The sequence below is a fragment of the Halichoeres trimaculatus genome, unplaced genomic scaffold (genome assembly GCF_033239565.1).
Source record: "Halichoeres trimaculatus isolate MK-OKI-2021-1 unplaced genomic scaffold, fHalTri1.1 fHalTri1_scaffold_21, whole genome shotgun sequence".
Lineage (NCBI taxonomy): Eukaryota > Metazoa > Chordata > Actinopteri > Labriformes > Labridae > Halichoeres > Halichoeres trimaculatus.
In genome coordinates, this window is record NW_027437199.1 from 3,659,287 (window position 1) to 3,673,883 (window position 14,597).

The 14,597-nt window shown below is 40.8% G+C and overlaps 1 protein-coding gene across 1 annotated transcript; it reads left to right on the forward strand.

Annotated features, from left to right (window-relative positions):
• The first annotated feature begins 624 nt into the window (after positions 1–624).
• Positions 625–12,148, forward strand: LOC141810771 (CCR4-NOT transcription complex subunit 2-like). Its single transcript, XM_074698576.1, has 14 exons — positions 625–714; positions 2,702–2,833; positions 2,917–2,989; positions 3,091–3,238; positions 4,950–5,177; positions 5,417–5,496; positions 5,609–5,734; positions 5,823–5,953; positions 6,062–6,182; positions 6,267–6,423; positions 8,612–8,673; positions 9,255–9,405; positions 9,595–9,739; positions 9,821–12,148. The coding sequence occupies exons 2-14, from the start codon at positions 2,714–2,716 to the stop codon at positions 9,905–9,907; spliced, it is 1,629 nt and encodes a 542-aa protein (XP_074554677.1). The 5' UTR covers positions 625–714; positions 2,702–2,713; the 3' UTR covers positions 9,908–12,148.
• Positions 12,149–14,597: the final 2,449 nt, after the last annotated feature.

The window sequence follows — 14,597 nt, forward strand, 5'->3', positions numbered from 1 at the left end:
CTTTAAGAATAGGAATACAATGTATTTTTGATTTTTGACATTTGATTATTGGAATTTATATGGAAATAATCTTTTTTTTTTGTTGTTTTGTAAAAAATTGTTTTATCATATACTGGTCTCTGTTTTAAAAACAGGATGGGGAAAGTCTTGTGTTTATGTTGTGGCACCCGCCCTGCTCGGTTTCACACTCCAAAGAGTCCCCAAATTAACCATTTTACTTGACTTGACCCACATTTATAGATATAAAATCCAACTCATCATGTATGGGCAAAATTTAACCTCAGTGCACAAAAGGATGCAGCACCTGTACGGAGAATACAATATCAACATGCTGGCTGTATGCATATTTTAGATAAATTTTGGTCAAAGGCATCAAATTCCAGAATAAAAGTATGATATTTCATATATTTTTTACTTGTGTCAAATGTCAAAACAGGTCAAATTTGACCTGAAGAGTATGAAGGTGTTTAAGCTTTCACATCAAAATGAAGATGGGTGATGTGGTCTGGGGTTTTACAATAAAGCTGAGTTAAGTTTAGCAGAATAATGAAGGGATAAATGAAATGAGGAGTAAATTGATATAAGTTTATCAGGCCTTGGTAGAGGATGAGAAGTGATGGAAGCTCCGGGGTCAGAGGCGAAAGCAGCATCCTCGTTGATTGGCGAAGAGATGTCCGCCATCTTGGCTTGTAGCGGGGAAGAAAGATTGATGCGGTGAGCTCCTTTTTTGGTCCTTTAATTCCATTTCTATGCAATGACCTACCATAACTTTATTTCAACTACATTCCACTCTTTTTGTAGCTACCATGCGGGCAAATTTTGATAGCGAGTTGATAAACCTGTGTCAAAGCCGGCACCATGGTTTTCTATCTTTTTGTTGTTGTTTTGGGGACTGATGGACGGAGGCGCAGCAGGCCCGAACTCGGACTAAAACACCTCTGTCCACCGGGTTTCTCAACTTAGTGGTCTGGTTGTATACACACAACTAAACCGATATTATTTACTTGTTAAGAAGCGTTAAAAGAGATTAAATTTACACCCCTGCACCGCTCTTTCTTTACCATTAGCCGATTAGCTCAGGCTGCAGCGAGTGTTAGCTCCCGTGCTAGCATCCCCGTTAAAGCCTATGGAAGTAGCTGTTAGCTCAGGCGCGCTAGCCTGCTAGTAGAAGCTGATATGTTCCACAGCTTACAGCTTGTATTCAGTAACCAGCGGTCTGGTTATAATTGGACTTAAAAGCAGAACAGAAATTATCCCTTTGTGGTGATAATGTGCTGCCTTGAAATGAGCTTGTAGTTTAAAAATTACCTGAGCTAACATTAGCATTAATGGCTAACAGCAGCTTTGCTTTGAACGAGCTTACAGGCTCTTCTGGTGTGAGCAGGGTTCACAAAGTTTCTCACCTTAAACTCAACAATAATTCATTCTTTGTGTATCATAGCAAGCGTTTCATTGTTTTATATTTTCATGTTATCTTTCAGTATCACTTCTGCTTTGTGGGCTACTGTTAGTGCAGACTAGTAAACAAAAGTAATCCAGACAGATCAGTGTGCAAACACGGCTGTGTGCAGCATGTTTGTGCTTTTAGCTGCTTAGTTCAACTCAATTTAAGGCCTTTAAATCAGGATATGGTGATATTTTCTGGGGTTTCTGTTCAGTGGTTCACAATATGTTGCCTCTCAAGTGTTTAAGACTTTGCTCAGGTCTGATCTGTAGATGGATTGTTGTCATTAGCTTAAAATCACTTCTGCTCACATGATAGATTTAGACTCTGAGGCTATTTTAGTACCATTAACAAAGTCCTCACAGGGCCTTTAGAGTTTGTAATATTGAAAAGCATAGAAGTATTATTCTTTTATGTGTGCCTATTCATAATCCACAACATGGGTTACTTGTAAATGCTATTTCCCAGTATTTGTGGATGACCCGACTGATCTATTTACAGCTAAGTCCTGATGATAAAACTGTGCCAGCTGGTAAAGTTAAGCAGTGAGATACAAGATCTGTCCTTTTTCCTGAAAAAAAAAATGATATTTTGGAAACAGAAGAGTGATAAAGCGCGCTAAAAACTTGAGTTTACAAAGTTAGCTTGTTGCCACGTTTCAAGCAATGGTTCTACATCACTACAAATAAACACATCACCTTGTTGCTTTGAATCCTGCCATCCTTCAGAGCAAAAGCACACTTTGGCAAGAGTGACATCCTTAGGACAGTGGGTGCTAGTGCTCATGGGAAATGCAGTTTTTATCCTGGAAAAAGACTAGCTTCTCCTGATAATCCTCACTACATCTTTGAAGTGATATAATCCATTATTTTTTGTTTCATAGTGTCAGAAAGTTGTTAACTTAATGGAAAAAAACAGACCAACATTCGCACTCATGGAAGAAGAAAGGAAATTAAAGACAAACGCGTATCGAGGGTAATTAAAGCTGTAAAACTGAGGAATGAGATGCTTATTTCTGACTCGTTACTCTTTCATAACTCCAAAACTTCATGCAGACATGCAGAAGTGCTCGATTTGTTTGTCTGCTCCTCATCCTGTAAGCAAGAAACAACGTGAATGTTTCAGTAACCCTCATGTTAAACTATTATTCCTGCATGAATGTGAGCATATCATTGTTAGTAAGTCCAGGATGTGTAGCTTCAGGTTGTTTACAGATCCCAGAGCTGCTGAATCACTCTCCCTGTGTCTCCTCCTCAGGTGACACGAGGTATGTTTGGTGCTAACCGGAAGAAGTTTATGGAGGGAGGGGTAGAGAGTGACTACACGGACGACTCCAGCCTCTACTACACCCAACAGTCCATGTTCCCTCCACACCGCCCGGACAAAGACGTGAGTTTCCCAAAGGAAAATGACGTTTAGAAAAAAATGATGATGTGCCTCTTTTTTGTTGACTGAATGTGTTTTTCTTTCAGATGCTGTCGTCTTCCTCTGCTTCCTCAACGGGTCAGCTGTCACAGCTAGGAGCCAGTTTATATGGCCCACAGAGTAAGATGGAGAAAACACACACACACACACACACAGCGTGCTCTGTTTGAAAGGTCTTGATGAATAACGATGCCCCTCTCTCTCTGTGTCTCCTGTTTCAGGTGCGTTGGGGTTTCCCATGCGTGGGATGAACAGCAGCGCGGCGCCTCAGTTAAGTCGGAGCGGCTTGAATCAGTCTGGCAGTCAGCTCCCGAGTCACGCCAGTACACCCAACACTGGAACCATGCACACGCCGCCCTCGCCCAGCAGGTACCAAACGACAAACTCCTCCTCCCTTAAAGGAGACATATCATGCTTGTTTCTCCTTTTCACTATGCCAGACTAGGATGCCTGTAAAGCATTTCTGCCCTCAGTACAAGTCATTTAGTTCCTTCATTGCCCCACAAAAGCATTCTCAATATCCTCATTTTAGGCCATTCTGAAGATCTTGTTGAAACGCTCCGTTTGGAGAATGACCTCCAGTAACCTCGCAACGTCACAGCCCTTTGTGCTCTGATTGGTCAGTTCTATAGAGGGGCGGAGGGGGTAGAGGCAGGGAGCGGTTTTTGCAGCATGGCAGTATTTACAAAATCGCCATATTGGATGGAGTAGACCGAGCGAGTTTGCTGTTTGCCAAAACTTTATCGTAAGGCATTGATAGCACTAATAAAATGGCAGAGTGTAGGATACGTCCTTTTGTATTGGACCCCGAGTCAGACCCGGACGGTTCTGCAGCTCAGGAGGAAGAAAATCCACCTCGACACAGATCATCTCAGGACGCTTCAGTGTGGTGAGTCAAACCGGTACTGTAACATGTATAGTTTATACGTGGAAATATAGGCAGACTTCACCAGTAAACTATTTCTTTAACAGGGCTCCATCCTGCTCCTTCACTTTTCTCTGTCTGTTTTATCCATCATGCTAAAAGTGTCGTCTAAAGATCGCCTCTACCGTCAGTTCCTCACTATGTTATTACCGCAGCATTACTGTGGTCCAGGTTCACAGTGCATGTCAGAACAAGCATGCAAATATCACAGTCTCACAAGTATTACCACGTCTGCTAAAACTAGTGTTTTAACTGCTAATTCACCATGTAAAGCTGAGCTGCTCAGCAGAGCAGAGTCCCTGCATCCAGCACTCAGTCAGTCGGCTCTTGGTGGGTGTATCCCTCGGTGGCAGTTGTGTGACTAACTGACATCACAGAGGAGGAGCTGCTTTATCAGATTACTCCAATAAAAAGAAAGGATCCTCGTGTCGTCATGAAGGTCGAAATCTCGCGGCCAACTGGCAATGACCTATTTTCAGAGGCATCAAATCTCGTTCTAGGATATCAGAAAAAATACAATATCTCATTTTTTGAAAATTCAGGGGGTGAAAGGTCTTGTTTTCAAATTTATTATATTATATGTAAGTATTGAATCAGGGATCAGCACGATATGTCCCCTTCAAGTCTTTCTGTTGCCTTTTTCCTCTTCTTCTCCTTCTCTTCCTCCTTTGTTTCTTCCTTAATCAAGAAGTGGTTTCTTTCCATCTCTTTCTTTCCTTGTCTTTTACCTTCTCTTTTATTCCTTCTCCTTCTTTTCTCCTTCTTCTTCTCATCCCCTCTCTTCCCCTGCCTCTTTCTTCTCTTTTTCCACCTCTTCCTTTTCATCTTCCCTTTTTCTTCTCCCCTTTCTACCCTCCTTCTCTTCCTGCTTTTCTTTTCTTTTTGTCTTTTATTCTCCCTTCACCTTCTCCTCTTTCATTCCTTCTCTTTTTCCTCCGTTCTTTTCTTCTTTCCATTCCCCTTCCTTCCGTCCTTCTTCTCCCGTTCCTTCTCTTTTTCTTTCCTCTCTTCCATCTCCCCCTTCTCATCCTTCACCCTCTCCTTCTCTATATCCTTCTCTCCTTACTTTCCTTTCACCCTATCTCCTGTCGCCGCCTCCTCTTCTTCTTCCTCTTCCTCTTCCTCTGTTCCTAACCTCCTTCCTCTCCTCCTCAGGGGGATCCTCCCGATGAGCAGCCGTAGCGTGTTGAACCACAGCCAGCAGGTGGGCGGTCCGACGGGTCAGTCGCCAGGTATGGTGGGCGGAGTCGGAGTGGAAAGGGGCGGAGCCGGAGGAGTGGGAGCAGGAAGGAGCAGCAGCATGGGGAGTCCCAGCAGGTCGTCACCGAGCATCATCGGGATGCCCAAACCGCAGCAAGCGCGGCAGCCCTTCACCATCAACAGGTAACACACACACTCACCACACACACACACGTCTAACCTCATGGTCCCTTATTGCTTTCTGTAAGAAATCGTTGAGTTTGATGAATCATCTTTAACTGGAAACGATCACTTCTGCTATGAGCTTAAATGTCGACGTGCAGCTGCCTGATCCACCGCCACGTCTGATTTCAGTTCTGCTTTTCAGGAGCTTGAATAATCCTCTGTGTGTGTGTGTGTGTGTGTGTGTGTGTGTGTGTCAGTATGTCAGGGTTTGGTGTGAACAGGAATCCAGGCTACAACATGAACAACTCTCTCTCCAACAACATCTTCAATGGCACAGGTACAAAGCAAACAAACACATTTCGATTCATCGCTGTGATCTTTGGAGCTGGAGTTTCTCTGAGGTTTGATTCGTCAGTGTTTACATGTTTTATCCGTGTCCTTTTCGTCAGACGGCAGTGAGAATGTGACGGGGTTGGACCTGTCAGATTTTCCTGCGTTAGCAGACAGAAGTCGGAGAGACGGAGGCTCCAATCCAACCCCGCTGCTCAACCCGCTGGCCGGTCGGGCTCCCTACGGTAAAGGAGCTAAAGAATCGACTAACGCTTTGAGCATGTAACGTACAGCTGATGAGGTATTTAACACCACCTACCCTCTGTTTCCCAGTTGGTATGGTCACCAAGCCGTCCAGTGAGCAGTCTCAGGACTTCTCCATCCATAATGAGGATTTCCCAGCTCTCCCCGGGCCAAACTACCAAACAAAAGACCCCACCAGCACCAGCGAGGACAGTAAAACGGTCAGACGCTGTTTCCAGCCTTTCTCCTCTGACTGATCCCTAACTTTGTCCTTCATCTTCTCCTCTCAAACTGTTTTCATCTCCTTCTTTTTTCCTTCCTCCAATCAGAATCTGAACTCATCAGGAAAGCCCGCCTCCAACTCAGACGGTCCAAAGTTTCCCGGCGATAAGAGCTCGGCACCGAGCAACAACAACCAGCAGAAGAAAGGGATTCAGGTGCTTCCTGACGGTGAGAGCTCAAAGTGTCCCAACAGATGACAAACACGTGAAAGTTGAATCCAGACGATGCTAACGAGTTGTTTCTGCGTCTCAGGCCGCGTGACCAACATCCCGGTCGGAATGGTAACGGACCAGTTTGGGATGATCGGCTTGTTGACGTTTATCCGGGCGGCGGAGACGGATCCTGGCATGGTTCACCTGGCGCTGGGCTCTGACCTCACAACGCTCGGACTCAACCTCAACTCACCCGAGTATGACACACACTCACACTCACACACTAATATTATCAAGCTCAAATGAGAAAGCAAAACAGAATATTTCTGTTCAATAAAATGAGTCAGGTTTATACAGACTGAGAGTAAATTAAATTCAACAGAAACTAAATTTACTTTCAAGAAACATCCAAGAGGAGCCAGAAAGCAGACATCTTTGTTTCTCTCTTGGCGTTTCACAGAGATATGAGACAGGAAGCATTCATCACTGTGCTTTAGGGATGGTACCGAATTAGGTACTTTTATAGGCACCGACCGAATTCTGTCAAAAGTACCGGGTATCTATTCACATAAAACCAATAGGTACCATGTTTAGGTACCTTAATTTATCCTTGTGGCTGTGAGGGAGTAACAGAGTAGGTGATTTTCCATGCTAGACATGAACACAGCATTACAAGGTTGTATATTGAAGAATAAATTTGTTGAATTGATTTTTTTTATATTTCATTATTAAACAAATTGATATTTTTTACCAGATAAACACAAAAAAGTACCGAAACTTGGTACCGATTGCTAGGTACCGGGCATCGGTACTGTATCGTTTCAAATGTGAAAGGTACCCATCCCTACTGTGCTTTAATGTAGCTTAACCAATATTGAAAATGTAAATATGAGTGAATTTAAAAACACATGAGATAGTGTTCCAGTTTCAGGGGATTTTGTTTCAGTGTCTACTCCTCTTTTTTCTCAGAGATCTCGATTGTTTCTTGCCAAACTTGTGCATCTAAAAAAATATTTATATAAATATATGTTCTTGAAACTTTTTTTTTTTTGCTTTGTTTGCTGTTTATATCATGATGTTGTTGAGGCCATGTCCACTCGTAGCCTGGTGTCTGTTAAACTAGGGCTGGGACAATATGCTTTCCTCCCAATTCGATTCTTTTGCAATATTTGGGGTGTCAATTCGGATAAAATTGCGATTCCTCAATATTTCCTCTTTTGCGATTTTTAGTTTGCGTTCTTTAACACAGGACCAAGTTAAAAAGTTGAATGATGATGATGAGGATGTCTGCAGACTTTGTCAGGAGCCATATTTCCCTAAAAAACGCACAACACCTGTGAGTCAGTTTTTAAGATTCATTACGGAGATCTGACATCTTAACTTTTTTCCAATCCAGCTTATCAACAAAGACTAAAATGAAGGACTTAAATTTAAAAAAATCCTGATACTATGGAAAACTGCTGATGATTATTTATATACGTTCACTTGTTTTTTTTATTAAACCTTTATTTAACCAGATAAAACCCATTGAGATCAGGATCTCATTTACAAGGGTGACCTGGCCAAGAGGTCAGCAGCACATGTCATAATTATACAAGTTCATGTTAAAGTTTAAGGCAATAAATAGCAAATCACAACAATAAATAAGGCAGGGCACTAACTAAATAAGTTGAAGGAAACAGTAACAATTTAAATATATATAACAAAGGTATTGCTCATAGGATTCAAAAACTTCACAGTGAAAGTGCTGTAGTTTAAAGAACAACAGATTAAAAACACAAGCATTGCTCATATGATTCTCGCTGCCTTGTGGGTAAAACAGAACAAAAAGTTGTAAGTGACACCAGTTCTGACATTTTCAGTTCAGTCTGTATAGTATTCCAGGCTGTGGGGGCTGCATAGTTAAAAGCCTGTTTCCCCAGTTCAGTTCGGGCTCTGGGCACATTAAGGTGATGGATTGCACAAAAGCGTAAGGCATAGGTGCTCCGCTTCATGCCTGTCATCCACACAAAACTGTTGTTTTACGTCACTGAAAATAATGTTTTCTGAAAATTCTGGTTTCATGGTTTCGTGTAGACGCTGGGAAACTGAGTTTTTGTTTCTCAAACGTCACAGCTGAATGACGGAGGCTCATTCTGATCGTCCAGCACGGGTTTTATGTCTGAAAAACACAGACAAATATGAGTTGAAAAAGCCTCAAGCCGCACTTATCGGTGGATTTGCTTGCTGCATTTGGACCAAAGTATTTTTAAAAATGAATGAGGGGAGGTATTAGTTTTTGAAAATACCGAGCTTCAAGTGTGAAGTCGTTAGAAACAGGCTGGGACCTTTGATTTCCCATGGACTCATGAAGAGCAGCTCTGACTTTTGGTTTGATCTTTTTGACTGTTGATAAAAGAAACTCTTTGTGCCTCACTGTTTTTTTTCTTTGTGACTCTGTTTCAGAAATTTGTATCCTAAGTTTGCGTCTCCATGGGCATCAGCACCTTGTCGACCGCAGGACATAGGTAAGAATTTTTTTTTTTTTCACCTTAAAACTAATGATTTTTATCAAGTGGAAATTGTGGAATCAGGACAGAGCTTTGACATCTTCATCCTCTGAACACACACACAAGATGATCTCTTAAGATAAATAGACAAAAAAAAAGAGGAACTGAATCTGTAAATCACTACAGTTCTCTCTACAGGAGCTTCCCTGTTTGCTTCTCATCAGTTATTGCAGAAATTTCTTTTGGACATGCTTGGACCTTAAATTTTAAATATTGAACAGTTAATATTTGCAGCTCCAAATCAGAGGTAGTAAAACAGTCGAATGTTGTCACTTCGGACTTACTTGGACTGATAAATAAGCTCTTGCTGCCATCTAGTGGCCAAAATCAGCAACTGTTCCCAAATCATTCAACGCGCTTTCACTGGATTTCCTCTGAAACCTTTTTTTAACCTTTAGCATCAAAGTAAAAACATGAATAAGTTTATCAGAGAAGCAAACTAACAGATTTCTGCTTTAGAAGTTGACAGGGTGTTTGGAGTTTTCTATTTTAAAGCGAATGAGGTCATTTATCTTGGAGTTTTTTTTTTCTTCCTGCAGATTTCCACGTCCCATCAGAGTATTTAACCAACATCCACATAAGGGACAAGTTAGCAGCTATCAAACTGTCTCGGTATGGTGAAGATCTGCTGTTTTATCTCTACTATATGAACGGAGGAGACCTACTACAACTCCTGGCTGCAGTAGAACTGTAAGAGCACACACCAAACACCTCCTCTTTTCACTTTATTATTATTTTGTTGTTGGAAAAGTCACCACAGAGGTTTTTGTAACAAATTGAATGAAAACATTCAATTTTTTGCAGATGATTCAGTTTTTTCAGCACAGAATCAGGAGTTTGACTGTGACGTACAAGTTTACTTGAGCTGTGTGTGTCCAGGTTTAACAGGGACTGGAGGTACCATAAAGAGGAGCGGGTTTGGATCACTCGAGCTCCGGGGATGGAGCCCACGCTGAAGACCAACGCCTACGAGAGAGGGACCTACTACTTCTTCGACTGCCTCAACTGGAGGAAGGTGGCAAAGGTGAAACACACACACTCTTACACACTTTTAAACTCTGTCTCACTGTCATTTATCTGACTCCTCGTGTGTGTGTGTTTCCAGGAGTTTCATCTGGAGTACGACAAGCTAGAAGAGCGACCTCACGTTCCCTCCACATTCAACTACAATCCTGCCCAGCAGGCCTTCTGATTGGCTCTACCTCCTCCTGCCTGCCTGCCTGCCATTGGCCCTCCTGGCTCATCATCATCATCATCACCATCATCATCACCCTCTAGGTTTTCCCACCTCCACACTCTCTAAGTGAATCTGGCCAATCAGGACTCGGGAAGGGAGAGGATGTCCCGCCTCCTCCTCTGTACTGGATAGACTTTATGATTTTAACTTTTCAGATTTCTGTTCGTTCTTTACCTCATTATTTTTTTATTTTACCTTCCTTCCTCCTCCCTCCATGAGTTTGGTTCAGTTTTGTGGAGCACAACAGTTCAACACTTAGACACACACAGTCTCACACACACACAGACAGCGACACACACTCTGTAAATAACTGTCCATCTGACGCAGTGATTCCTCTTTCTATCGCTCTGAAGAATTTGACTATTTTTGTCTAGAGAAGCTTTTAAAGAAGAACCAGATTTTAACACAGAACAAAATCACCAGTCAGGATGGATAATTATTTCACACTCTGTGTCTCCGACCTTTGACCTTTGACCTTTGGCAGGAATCATCTCTTTACATTACCAGGTTTCTTTTCCAGCAGCACAGATCAGAACACATCAGCAGACAGCCCAGAGTCAGGAGAGGAAATGCAATGTACATTGTAGCACTATTTCATAATAAAAGAAGAAAAATATCTTTTTCTTTTGTTTGTTGGATGTTATGTGGCCACATCAGGTTTCACTTTAAACTTTCCTTTCAGTTTAACGAGCTGAATTTAAACCGTGAGCAATTTAGCATGTATGCTCTTTGAATACTTTCTACTCATCCTGTAGTTTCCCGACACTAGAAACAAACATTTATTTGTGTTTCTGACCAAAAGCACACAAAGAAATCAGAAAATGATCTTTAAAGAGAGGCAGAGAAAGAAAAAAATGAGCATTAAACCAAATATTGTTTATAGTTTTAACATCTTTAAGCCCCTGAAAATGAAATGTCTGAATACAAAAATACTCATGTCGTAAATATTTGGATAACAGTTAAACAATTTACCAAAAAGTATTTATTCCATGACAATTTATTACTAAGGAAGTACAGATTTTTTCAAACCCATGCCATCACTTTGAGGTCAATTAGTTGGTTTAATAATTTTAAAGTTTGCACATCTTTTAAAATGACACATTTTCCTCCATTTCCCTTCATTTCCTCATCTTTTCTTTCTTTAATTTCAGTATCCCAGCTCCCTTTCTTTGACCGTAAAGTTCCATTCCTGTACGTTCTATCTTTTGTTCTTTAAATTCTGTTTTCTGCCCGGCAACAGTCCGACCAATCAGATTGCTAAAGTACCTTATCAAAGAGAAGAAGAAATTCTACTTTCAAGGAAATTATTGGTTTGAATTCAAGGAGTAATAGGTGAGAGGACTGACATGACTCAAATGTATGTACACTCAATACAAAGCTAGCTAACTGTTAACCTAGCTTAGCTTAGCATTAAGGCATCTTGTCAGGCCCTTCTTTCAGTCAACTAAGTACGGTAAATATACACATCGGTTATCTCATAGGGGATTTGTTTCCTTCAGAAGCAGTATCCTTCGAGTCCTTATGCTAAGCTAAGCTAACTAGCAGTAGCATTATAATTCTTTACATGCTTGAGTTTGGTGTCAATCCGCTCGTCTAGCTTTCAGCAAGACAATGGAAGCAACTTTTTCCAAAAAATATCAACCCTTTATTTAAAAAGTCTCCTGAAAAGCATATTTAACCAAAAAAAGTCAAAATTTGAAGTCAAAATGCTTTACTGATTTGCTTTTCTTTACATTATTTAAACTATTCTCCCAGGAGGCACCAATGTACAGTCATGTATGTGTATATCTGAACGTATATCCATACATACATAGACGCAGGCAGTATTTTTAAGAAAAAGAGGAAAAAAATAAAAAGAGAAACATATCCTGAAACGAGGAGACGTTCCCGCCGCTGGCCGCCAGTTAACAATGCAATACTTCAACTTCACGTTCTGACGGAAACCACCATGGAGACGGTTAACAGGGGACCACGCCTGACTCCGCCCAACAACAACAACAACAACAACAAACCACCAACAACATTTTAGCAACAAAAGCCAAGGACGCGCCCACAGACCCATGTGACCCGCTGGAGGAGATTTGATTGGAGGATGAGGACTGAGGCACTTGGCCGTTGGCTGTTTTATTAAATATGGCAGCTAGTGTTTTAATAGGAAAAAGAATAAAATAATAAATATTCTGGTAATGAAACTGAGCTGGGAGTTCTGACTGTTTATTTGTTTTCATTTCTAACATCAGTGTTTGAGCTTTGGCCAATCTGACGACTTGTTTTAATTTATGTGACTTTGTCGCCCCCCATGGACAAGTCAGTTCCTGCAATCGCTTTGCTACTTCAGTAGTTTTCTTCAACCGAAAAAATTAGTCTTGTTTCTGAAAGCAGTTTTAGGTTTCAATATAACAATGTAGATTAACTAATCTCATCTGTGATGTATTTGTTTGTTTTTTTATTCTCTTTCAGTTTGTTTCATGACCAGCTAAAACTACTTAGAGGAGCTTTAAACACAAAAAGCAACAAAGCGGATTTTAAGTTGACAAATCAGTGTCTAATGTATGTTTTTTTTCTACTTTCAGAAGATAATAGGTCTCAAAAGACATGTTTTGTTGTTATTCTCCCCCAGAATTAGTCATTTAATGGTTTTTTTTTTAACAGATAAGATTAATTTAAAGGTTAGCTGTGCAATTTTCTTGATTTTGCAGCCATAAAACCAGATGTAGGGATGAATAGCTCCCGAAAAGTCACTCACTTCAGGATGAGTTTATTTCAGCTGTTTCGGGATTTTGTCCACTAGAGGGCGCCATGTGCTCAATGAAACCACACAGGAGAGCCGGCAAAGTGGATGAAGTAAACTGATGATGCTTGAAAATCTGGACCCTTTAAAGTCAAGTGAGTATGCTGCAAGAATATTTCCAACCAAATTTATTAAAGTAGGTTGTTTTATTATTTTGTATCATTTCTGAAGCTTTTTGTTTCATATTTAAATTTCTATAAATTAAACAGATCAATATTTTATTGAAGCTTTTTTTAACCCCACAGAGGCTGAGTGTGATTACTCAGGGAAAGAGTTTAATGGAGACACAAATCTGCAGGAGGACTGTTTACGACCTGAAGGTACACACACACACACACACTCAGACACACTATAAACAAATACAGAAACACAATACAGCTTTAAGGTGAGGGCAATAAAGATTTTATGTGGTGATAAAATCTGCCGCAGAGCCCGGCAGAGAAAAAGACTCGAGTTGAATTTCAATCGGAGACAAACTGAGAGCTGGAGAGAAGTACAAGGAGGGAGAGGCCGTAGTTTTTTATTGTTACCTTTGAACTTTTTACCACATATTTTTGATGAAACTTGTCGTATTCAGGATTTTGTTGCTGCTATCCGACTGAGACGTGAACAAAAGTCTTGTGAACTGCTTTTGTGTTGAGTTTCCTTTTTAATCTTCAGGACAAGGTTATATAACCGAGTGAAACAATCTGAAATAAAAAGCAACAAAGAGTGTGAGTGAGTGGGAGAAGGTGCAAAATTTAACTCGAGCTTCACTTTTCTTTAAGAACTCGTCGTTCTCTCAGAGTGGATCGGACAGTTAGGAAAATTAGACTCATTTATTTGTCTTTTGGCATAGGATGTGAACAGCAATGTTACAAAGTCTGTTAATTGTCACAGTTCAATTTAAATTAGATGAAAAATGTGAAATCATTGTGACCAGGCTGTGTGAAATACTTGATTTGGATCATTTTCACCTCCTCTAATGTTTCCTTCAGTAGAAATGTTTGAACTTGACCCTAATATTTAAACGTTCAGCGAAATGTTAGCTGACGATACAGTCTGTTTAATCCAGGGTTGCCAAGTTCTGAGTAAAGGAAGTTGCCATCTGCTGTCCTAGAAGTCTCTAGTCCTCTGTTTTTGTTTTTGTTTGTTTTTTTTTTTTTTTTTAAATAACATCCCTCCCAAAGTGATTAAAAAGAAACACTCTGGCCACAGCGGTAGATTCTGCATGTGCATTTGATTAGCATGCAGTCGCCTGCTCTGGCTGCAGCTGGGAGGGACTTCTGCTGCATTCCAGTCAACCTGTAAATCAGAAATTTCCCAGTTGAAATCTCTGAGTTCTGACCTAAAAGCGTTCCAGGCAACTCGCAACTTCGGTTTGAGTGCAAGGAATTCAAACCAACATTACAGACATTATGGGCATCATTCTTAATCATTTCAATCACCAAAGCAGCCTGCAGCTTGCTCATTTTGGTGAAATTGAGGAGGGGGGATTGCACATAAGGTAACAAAAGCTTATACCTTATATTTAAAGAATTTCTTTGCTATATTGAATCACATTGCTAGGCACCTCCCTGTTGGCTATGGCTGCTTGCTGCAGCAGCTCTCTCTTCTTTATCAGTTTCTTGTAATTTTTTTCATCTCTTTTTCGTAATCTTTGTATTTGGAGTGGGTCAGTACTTTGTATGGCTCATTTGTTGGTCATGGACACCGAACTGGTTTTGTCTTCAGTGGTATTTTTACTATTTTTTGCTCCTGTGTTTGTCTGGAGATCCTACATGTAACCATGTCTGCATTGTTTACATGTGAAATCAACTGTTTGCAGCCTGAAGCATATTAATGCTAACCGGTGCAAGGCCGGATGTTTCCCCA